General features: G+C 38.3%; 1 protein-coding gene across 1 annotated transcript in view; it reads right to left on the bottom strand.

The window, feature by feature from the left end:
* The window catches only part of fgd6 (FYVE, RhoGEF and PH domain containing 6), a 25,574-nt gene continuing 15,790 nt past the window's right edge, over window positions 1–9,784 (bottom strand). Inside the window, exons 3-18 of the mRNA XM_017302690.1 lie at window positions 8,019–8,170; window positions 6,770–6,926; window positions 5,598–5,685; window positions 4,723–4,773; window positions 4,580–4,638; window positions 4,434–4,505; window positions 4,277–4,345; window positions 3,288–3,371; window positions 3,037–3,116; window positions 2,852–2,954; window positions 1,888–2,031; window positions 1,709–1,811; window positions 968–1,062; window positions 757–885; window positions 528–676; window positions 1–443 (exon numbers count right to left, since the gene is read on the bottom strand). Coding sequence (XP_017158179.1) covers window positions 401–443; window positions 528–676; window positions 757–885; window positions 968–1,062; window positions 1,709–1,811; window positions 1,888–2,031; window positions 2,852–2,954; window positions 3,037–3,116; window positions 3,288–3,371; window positions 4,277–4,345; window positions 4,434–4,505; window positions 4,580–4,638; window positions 4,723–4,773; window positions 5,598–5,685; window positions 6,770–6,926; window positions 8,019–8,170 — 1,578 coding nt within the window. The 3' untranslated portion in view covers window positions 1–400. The remainder of the gene's footprint in view (window positions 444–527; window positions 677–756; window positions 886–967; window positions 1,063–1,708; window positions 1,812–1,887; window positions 2,032–2,851; window positions 2,955–3,036; window positions 3,117–3,287; window positions 3,372–4,276; window positions 4,346–4,433; window positions 4,506–4,579; window positions 4,639–4,722; window positions 4,774–5,597; window positions 5,686–6,769; window positions 6,927–8,018; window positions 8,171–9,784) is intronic.

Below are 9,784 nucleotides of genomic sequence, written 5' to 3'. Positions count from 1 at the left end.
TTTAAATATATTTTTGTCATTTTAGCTGCCTTTGCTGTTCCTGACCGTTTCCTATTTTGTGTCCAGTTAGTCTCAGTTGGATGACCTTTCACCCTTGCACCGCCTGCTTTAACCTAATCTCCATCTGGGTGCTCAGCTGTGTTTTTGTCAGCGAGTGCTTGTCGTGATTCCTTCATCTCAAAGCATTTTGAAATTCATTCCCAGACTTTAGACTTCTGAAGATTTCTCCGCACACTTTGGTTAAACTTCCTCACACGTGCTTCTGGACTTGACTGTTGATCTGCAGCCGCGACTCGCTCAGAACCCGACCCGAGTCGGCACGGCCGAGCGTCAGAGGCCGGCTGTTTGTCTGAAATGTTTAAGTGTGCGGTTTGTAATCCGTCCGGATGGATCCGAGAATCTACTGCTCCAGAATCATCGCCTCTTGGAAGGCTTCGATCCATCTAGACGTGAAAGCACAAAAAGACTTGTTTTAAATTGACAGACACTTTTTTTAAATCTGTGTCTGACTGTGTTTATTTGGGCACCTCTGCGCCGTGGGAATGTCGTCAGCCTTGAAGATGTAGAACAGCGTGTTTTTGTGATACAGCTTGAACTGCAGCTTCTGAGCCGGCCCGTTCTTCTCCTCCCTCAGGAAGAATCCCAGCAGCGGTTGGCTCTCCAGAGCCGCCACGTCCTGCACCAAAACACACCGGGACCAGTTTAGAGGGAGCCGCGCCGCGCCGCGCCACGGTCGGGAGAACACCAGCGGCGTACCTCGCTAGCAGCGTAGGTGTACAGAACTTTGTTCTTTATGACGAACCACAGCCTCTTCCACTGCTTCTTGTTGCCTTTGGATCGGTGCAAGTAGCCGCTCATGGAGGAGTTTTCTGTGTTGGCGGACACCTGGTTGCCATGGAGATAAGTCAGACGCTAGGGCATTGAATACACCGACTGAGAACACGCTGTGTTTGTTTAGGTGTTGTACCTCCTTTAGCGCAGCTGGAATCTTCTTCTGTTTTCTAGTGAAGGAAAACGCTCCAGATTTAATGGGAGATGTTGATGACGAAGCACAGCGGTCGCCTAAAATGGATTACATTAGATGATAAAGTTAATTATTAATCTTTAAAAACTTTAGATTTAATTTTTAGATTTACACTTATATATTTTTTTACTTTCTCAGAATTCAGATTTTTTTTGCCTCAGAATTTTGATTTTCTTTCTAGGAATTCTGATTTTTTTGTTTGTTTTTTTCAAAATTCTGACTTTAATCTCAGAATTCTAAGTCTGTGTTAATCTATGTCAAAATCAAAATAAACAACCAGACATTCTTAGGTGCATGCCAGTTATGTTGCTAGCACATGAAAAATAATCCCATTACTGTGTGTTCAGATTGAAAGCCTGCAACAGACGGACCTGGTAGAGTTGAGCTTTAATTCTGGATTTGCCAGATGGAGCATAAACAGCTTCTGATTCTGAGAAAAAAAGTCTGAATTCTGAGAAAAAAAACCCTGAATTCTTTATTTTTGGAAGCGGCTCTAATCCTCTTCCGTACGCTTAGTAGTAGCTAAAATGTGAACTATCTATTTCATAGTCCAAATTTGAAATTTTGGCCACTATTTTCATCTCTATATGGCATCATAAAGATGTCTTATTGACTGCATGCATCTAATCTGCATAACCACATAATAAACCCCCTCTAGCTGCTGATTGTTTTGAAAAAACTCACTGTTTTCCTGAAGCTTGGCGAAGCAGTGGTCACACACGCGAGCCGGTTGGTTCTTCAAGTACTCCAGATAGTACTTATTGGTGGAGCAGGCCTGACACACCACCTGGTGGAGAGATAAGGAAGTGAGCATTAGGGCTTGGTTGCTACGTTAAAAGGTTGATCCTAAATGTGGCGCAGACCTTTCCGCAGGCCCGGCAGTGATGCCTCCTCCAGGTGAGAGTGAACTCGCAGGTGCAGATCATGCACATGGTGGCTCTCAGGTCTGGGATCCAGATTGGAGCTTTTGAGCCTAACGGGGCGCCGCTGTCGACGACACATTCTGCCTGCATGGACAGACACTGAGCAAATATTACAAAGATAAACAAGTATCAAAAAGCTCATTTTATGACACCTGTTGCTGGTGCACTTTTTTTTAGCCATACTTTTTTCTTCCACTAAACTTTCCACTTAAATTCTCTGTGAAATATCATTAAAAAAAACTAAAATCACCCAAAAAGTACCTACTCAACATCTCAACATTAAACTAATCATTAACTATTCTAATTAAGCAAATAATAAATAAGTTTTGTGCAAATGGGACAGTAGATTCAACACCTTTAAATGTTTTTTCCTTATTAAATGAAAGGCATCCACTTTGTTTATTATTTTGGGCTTGATTGAAGAAACAGAAATAAATATTTTATTTGTTCTCAGAAGTAAAATCAGGATCTTAGGTCAGCTTTCACTTGAAAACACTTTCTGTGTTCAGCCAAGTTTTAATACAGCAATTAAAAGCATATTTAGATGCAACAAGGTGTATTTTAGAGCATCAGTGAATGAGTAGGTGTGCTCCTAGTTACTATGACAACCCTGAAAGCTTGGAAAAGATGATTACTTTGTGTTGCAGCTAAAAAATTTTGTAAGTAGGTTTTAATTTAAAAGTTGTAGTTTTGTTCTAATTTGTTCTTGAATTGTGGTCAGGAGGGCCACAAAAAAATCAATCTAGGGGCCACAAATGGCCCCCCGGCCCCACTTTGAACACCCCACCGCAAAAACACAAAATATTACCATGTATTTTCAGCCTAGTTTCTTAGTGGACTTGAAATAATACACAGCCGTCATATATCAACGTTTCCTGAGATGCCCACACAGATTTATCGTCACCTCTTCCTGACTGCGGCTGGATATGAAGGTTATTTTCTTCTTCGTGTAATCTTCGATGGCCTTCCCGATGGCCTCCAGCCACTCGTCTCGCTCTTTAGCCGAGCTGCAAACACAAAGCGCATCAGAGCTCAGAGTCACAGCGGACGCTCGGCGGTGGCAGCGTCGCTCTGAAGCCGAGCGCCGACCTGGCAGACAGGATGAAGGAGCGCTCAACGCTTTCGATGTTCAGCTCGTTCTGATAGGCCTCCTGGCTCGGCTTGCTGACCTGGAAACGCAGAAAAAAAAAAAACAAAATCACCAACGATGTCGAGATTTTGTTGACTCACGATGACAATAACTAACCGAGGTTTGGGTTTATAAACAGATGAGAATCATGTTTGCCATTAAAAAAAACAGAAAAATAATCATAAACTATAATCATAACTGCGTCTCAAACCTTCATTCCAGCCAGCGACAGAACACTGTTGAGTTTATACTGGGCAGACTGGACCGGAGTGGTGTACATGAGTGCATCATTAAACTGGAAAATTAAAAGAAACAATTCAGAAATAAGTTGTATTAAAAAAATTTACCTAAGATGACACATAACCTCTTTTTTAAGGAAGCTTCTTCAACTGTTTTCAATCTAGACAGGTCACAAATGTGCCATTAATTAAATAAAAATAGAAATAAATCAATATTTTATCTATTAGTTCCTTTTCCCAAAGTAAAATTCAAACACTTTTTACACATTTTCTAGGTAATTTTTCAAACTTTTCCAGCAGTACACTTTGAGATTAAAAACAATATAAATGAACTAAAAGAGAAAGTTTAAATTCACTATTATATGACATAATTTATTATTGTTAGTATTGTCTTGTGATAATATTCTACAGTCTACCGCAGGGACAAGGTAAACTAAAATATAACTAAATGTTTTGAAATGTCTCTCGCACACAACATGAACAACTCCAAGAACAAAATATTCATTTAACAACAACAAAAAAACAATTTCAGAAGCATTTAATGTATAAAATATAAAACAATCTTTATTCCAGAAAAAAGTCGTTGAGAAATTAAGAATAATAAATATTCAATACATTGAAACAAAAGAAATTGTGTTAAAGTAAATGACCTTTCTCTTAAAATATACAAAAAAGTCACAAAATAATGTCTTACAAATAAATGTTCTCACTTTAGTAGATTAGATACATTTTATGCTAATTAATATAAAACAAGATAAATTTAATCTGACTTCACTTCAGGCAGTGAGAAAAAAAATGTTTTTTTTAGGTGTATGAAAATACCTGGCTGTAAATGTAAGTAGCACTTTCCAGATTCTGAAAAGTTAGATTTCACTTTCAAAGACGAGTCAAACTTAATGAATGATTTGGTGCTTTAACCAATCAGATTACAGAATGCTGCAGCAGAAATCTCGTTGCTCACCAGAAAAAACATTCTCGGCTGCATGACTTTCCTGGACAGCTTCATGAGCGTCCCCTCCTTCAGGAACACCTGGACACGGAGGACATGTTCATGCGTTGTTTGGCTTCAGCCTGAACCTGTGACAGGATCTTCCGGACTGTTTGGGTTCTGGACCTACCCTGCCTGGCTGGACGATCTCATGCTGGCCGTTGAGGCTGTACTGAATCTGCATCAGCTTCTGAAAATTATCCTGCAGCACAGAGGAGAAGAGGCGAGGCGTGACGCTGCAAAACAGACGGCGTTTAGTGGGAATAAAAGTCTCACCCCTTGTTTCATGATGTCATTCGCATGATTGGCTACTTCCTTCACGACGCTGAGTGCAGCTGCATGGAGAGGAAATATAAAACATCAGTGAAAGGCGTGTTTTCAGTCTCAATGCTAGAGGTGAACACAGATTTTCATCTCACTCTGTGTGTCTTTATAGTCCTCAGAGTCTTCAGGGAGGTTCTTCAGATAATCTGCAAGAGTAAAAACAGCTTTGAATACAGATTATTTTACAGCAAAACTGTGAGGTTAAAGTTCAGTTATTTACTCTGTTTTCTTTTTCATTTTTACTAGAGTCATTTTTTATTCTGTCATAATTAATGTTATTAAATTCTTCTCTAAGTGAAAGAAACACTCACTTTTTAAATTTCTGTCTGTTGTATTTATATATTTTTTATAGAGCACTTTACAAGTAGACTCAATGAATGAAACATGTATTTAGTCTAACTTTGTCCTATATTATTTATTTATTTTCATCATGTTGTGAACTTTAGACAAGTTTGTTTATTTAATTAAAAATTTTTACGTTTTATTCTATTTTAAACATTATTTTTGTCTTGCTTTAAACCATGGTAATCTTTTCCTCTTCCTCTTTTTTAAGTCTTTTAGTCAAATAAATAAATATTGTTGATTTTGAGATGGCTAAACTTCTCTATACCATAAAAATACCAAATATCTTAGTTATCTGAATTTTTTTCTTGGTCCTATGGTAGAGTTTTTCTTTTGCCACTGACAATAAATCTAAACTAACCAATTTATCTCATCCCTATACTATTGCAATAGTTTAAATGAAAAGTCTGCATGTTTCAATCTCAAGATATCCCTCGTCCAGATTGTTGCACAATAGATTTTTGCAAACGTCCACAAGGTGGCGATATGCCACAGAAATATCCACTGCTGCAGCCAGGACCATAAATGCTGGTTTCACTGCAAGCTTCATTCTCGTGCTGCCAATAAAACATTGCCATGATCTAATAAACTGGTGACCTAAAGTGTTCAGAGGGAGAGGAGTCTGTACCTGTGAGCAGCAGCTGGTACTGAGGGATCCTCTGCACTGGTTTCAGAAGATAGTGTTTCAGAGCCAGGCTGGCGCATCGCGGACTCATCTGAGACAAAACAAAACAAAAAAACGCAGAACAATTCAAGGCTGCAGTCGTCAACACAAACACAACAAACCTTACAAATTATTTAAACTTGTGTTGCTGTGATGTAGCAACAGCACCAGACACTATATTTGCACTGGAAGCCAGAGGCAGGATAGTTAAGTATTTACTAGGCCTTAAAATGAATTCATCTTTTATTGCTGCAGCATGATCTCACACAGGAAAATATTTATTAAAAAATGTTAACCAACTTAGCTTTGGAGCAACTCTGCTGCTTACTTTGTAAAATAAAATAAAAAATTTTTCCAAAAGGAAAATTCATCTTCTATGGCATTTTACAAGTTTGTAGCATAAAGGTGGAAGGATATTCCAGAAAAAGATCAATGACATCAATACTGTGGAGAATTTGAAACGGTACAACATGGAATTACAGTATGTTTAATATATGAGACAGAAAGAAGGCTAATGTTGGAGGAATAAAAACAATCAAAAACCTTTTAACTTATTTAATATATTACAGGGAAAATCACCAAGTAAAATATTCAATACTTTCAGTAAAAGTTGATTAAAAAATATAATAATCAATACTACGTGCATAAAAAAATAGACATTTTGAGCCACACTCCGTGCCAGTAGGTGGACGTAATGCTTACTAAACCTTTCTTGTAAACCACCAATAAAAAACAAAAAGAAGAAGAAGGCCATTCGTCTTCTCCTGATAATCTCTAGGTTAGTTCTACATAAATGTACAAACTTCACCCAGCAAAGTGGCGATAAATTTGCATTGACACAATAGATGAAAAAGGCTACCTAGCTAGTTAGCGGTAGCTTCTACCGCCTCAAGTCACAACGCAGTGAAGATGTGCCACTCTGCAGGGACTGAAATGGGAATTGAGGAAAGCTGCTTTTTTTCTGGTTAACCACTTCTGTGCGATTTGGCTTTCTGCTTTGGATTATTATCATAGCGATTACCGCATTTTCTAGCAGATATATAACCCCAACCCTACAGCTAATGGTAAAATCCTTGGAAGAGATTATACCACTGCAATTCAAAAAGAAAAAACATGAAATAAGAGCCCAAATCTACCTCAAATTCCCGGACGACAGCTGCGAATGCAGGGTTCTTCCTGCACTGCTCGTCCAGCAGAGCTACATTGTTGTCAAACTGGCGGATGTAGGTGGAATACATCTTCAGATAGGGACCTTTCTGGACAAAAATGTCCGACAATCTCTGGTGGTCGCTCCTGTTAAGAAACGCAAAGAGGCTGCAATGAATCCAACGGGTGAAAACTAGTTTCACTTAAGAATAGTAAAACAGATTCTGCATGTATCCAACGCATTCTAAACTAAAATATACAGAAAGCAGTAAACAGTAAGAAACGTTTTGTGCATATCAGAGGTGGGTAGAGTACTCAAAAATGATACTCAAGTAAAAGTAGAAAGTAGCAATCCAAGAAATTATTCAAGTAAGAGTAAAAGATTATTTGATAAAAAGTCAAGTACTGTCAAGTACTGAGTAACAAATGAAAACATAAGTCATTTAATATTTAAAAAATTCATCATCAGATGGACAAAATATAAAGTTTTGTGTAAATTTTGGTATTTTAAAGGCTTGAATTGAAATAATTTATATAAATAGCATAATTACAAGATACGGAAAGAGAAACATCTTTCCAAATCAATTTCTTTCTAAATAAAACATACAAAACTAACAAAAATGGCAATGGCAGGTGTGTGTCTGTTCTGGTGTGGGTAGAGAATCCAGAACTCTCACTACTCTTTCTACAGTAAAAGTAGCGAAAATACTCCTAAAAGTACGGGGGATTTTTAAAAAATTTTATTAAGTAAATGTAACTAGCTACAATCTAACTCAGATTAATTAAATTTAGTTAGAAGACAGTAGTTGTAATTTTGCATGTATGGATTAACTACAGGACTTAAAACTTATGAAACTTTAACAAAAACTGCAGGTGTGTCTGATCAATTTGGTTAAGAAAAGCTTGTTCTTCATTCAGCTAAGTTACTCAAAGTAGGTGAAATATCCAGAAATTTTACTCAAGTAAGAGTAGCAATACTTCATAATAAAGTTACTAAAGTAAATTTTTTTTCAAAATGTTACTCGAGTAAATGTAACTAGTTGCTACCAAAAAATGGTGAATACTAAAAAGTTTGGTTACTGCTGAAAACTGACTTCAAATTAATGCAAAAATAAACTTATAAACAGTCAAAAATGTTTTTTGGGAGCTGCTCTCTCACTAAAATCCAACTTTCTGTCTGTGAACTGGGATTTACTGCTAAATCCCAGTGTAATTTGAGTGTTCAGAGTGGGAGCGCACCAGTGTGCCACCCTGTCCTCCAGCTCTCGCAGCAGGTCTTTGTTCAGCTGGTACAGCTGCGGCAGGTAGTACAGAATCTGACTCAGGATCCGCTCGTCCACCACCGGCTTCCCGTTCTGACGCGTTGCCTTAGCAACAGCATCCCGAAAGTCCTGAAGAGACAGACAGGGTCAAATCAGAGACATTAACACACCCAGGACTTGTGCTGCAGCTGAACAGGAACATAAACGCCGCCACCCCCCACCTCCCTCACACATTTTATGACTCAGTCAAGTCAGCGTTTTTGAGTTTGCCCGGTGAACCGACGCACACATGCACCTGGAAGGAAGGGAAGGGAACCCGAGCACGGACCCGACGTCCGCTCTACTGAGCCTGCCAGCTCACAAAGTAAACAAACCCAAATCAAAACAGGGTCTAACAGATTCGGAAACATAAGCACGTAGCACAGAGAATTATGATAGGTATGCGTGTGTGGAGGTCACGGCTTGTAGCTGGAGGAAGCAGCTGCTGCAGAGCCAGAAGAATGTGATCTGACCTCTTTTCTTGGACACTGCTGGTCCTTCCCCCTGGAGAGTTTTCTACTAATCGTGCTGCGGTTTTACTAAAGCTACCAGACAGGTGGACTCTCCAGCCACATTGCTAGGAGATCTGTTAGCTTATTTTATTTCTGTCTGTGTCCTTAAATGAACAGAGGCTGACTTTTATCTTTACCTTTTGACCAGTTATATCACTCAGCTGATGTAATTCTTGTGTTTGCGTAATTCTAAAGCCAAATTACATATATATTAAAGGGGATCTATTATGCAAAATTTATATTCTGCACGTTTTTGTGCTTCCGTTTGTTTCTAAACACAGCTAAAGTGCTTAAAAAAGAAAACACCCAGTTGTTTTTTGGCAATAAGTTAATATTTTTGGTGTTTGGAAAACCTTCCGAAGGCACTGCCCCGTTACCTAGCAACCCCAGCCTAGCCCAACCCGTTACCTAGCAACCCAAGCGGAGTTCCAGCACGTTTAGTCAGCTGATTTTTCCCACCCAGAAACTGCTTGCTGCATTTTTGTTGGCTGTACAGGAGGCTCCACTTCTGCTTTTCAAAGATGTACAGTTGTATGATTGCACATCTACACGTACAATGTAAACGTTGAGTTTGGGGGCGTGGCCAGCAGCAGCTTAATTGGATTTAAAGTGACAGTGGCCCTACAACAGCTCATTCTGACAGGAGGCCAAAATAGGAAGAACTCGGTAGAATAAAGTATGATTAATGAAAAAAAATTAATGAACATGTTTTAATTAGCCCAGTGATCTATTTAACCCGTTCAAGGAAGCATAATGATCACCTTTAATATCCCCATTAAAAAAATTTATTGGTTTAATGCAGCAAGTAAATTAAACTCTCCAATTCACCTTAAAGTCTTAAAATCTAAATAAAATTCATATTTTATTTGTTAAAGTATTGTATAATTTCAAGTGATACTATGTATACTCAGAGGGGTTAGTAAACAGATTTATGGGTGCAGTGGGGACATTTTCTGCATGCTCTTTTGCAAACCAAACATCCTATATCAATCAATCAATCAAATTTTATTTGTATAGCACATTTCAGCAGCAAGGCATTTCAAAGTGCTTTACATAATTAAAATAGAAACAGAAATAAACAGTGAGAAAGAGAGAAATTTAAAAAATAAAAATAAAAAAACAAACTCCCGTTGTCCTTTGCAGAATTTAACTAACTATAGAGGACTCCGCCGTCCTTTGCGGAATTTAACTA

This window comes from Poecilia reticulata, linkage group LG23, assembly GCF_000633615.1.
Source record: "Poecilia reticulata strain Guanapo linkage group LG23, Guppy_female_1.0+MT, whole genome shotgun sequence".
Lineage (NCBI taxonomy): Eukaryota > Metazoa > Chordata > Actinopteri > Cyprinodontiformes > Poeciliidae > Poecilia > Poecilia reticulata.
Note: the sequence above shows the minus strand (reverse complement) of the source record. Positions and strands in the feature narration are given on the sequence as shown.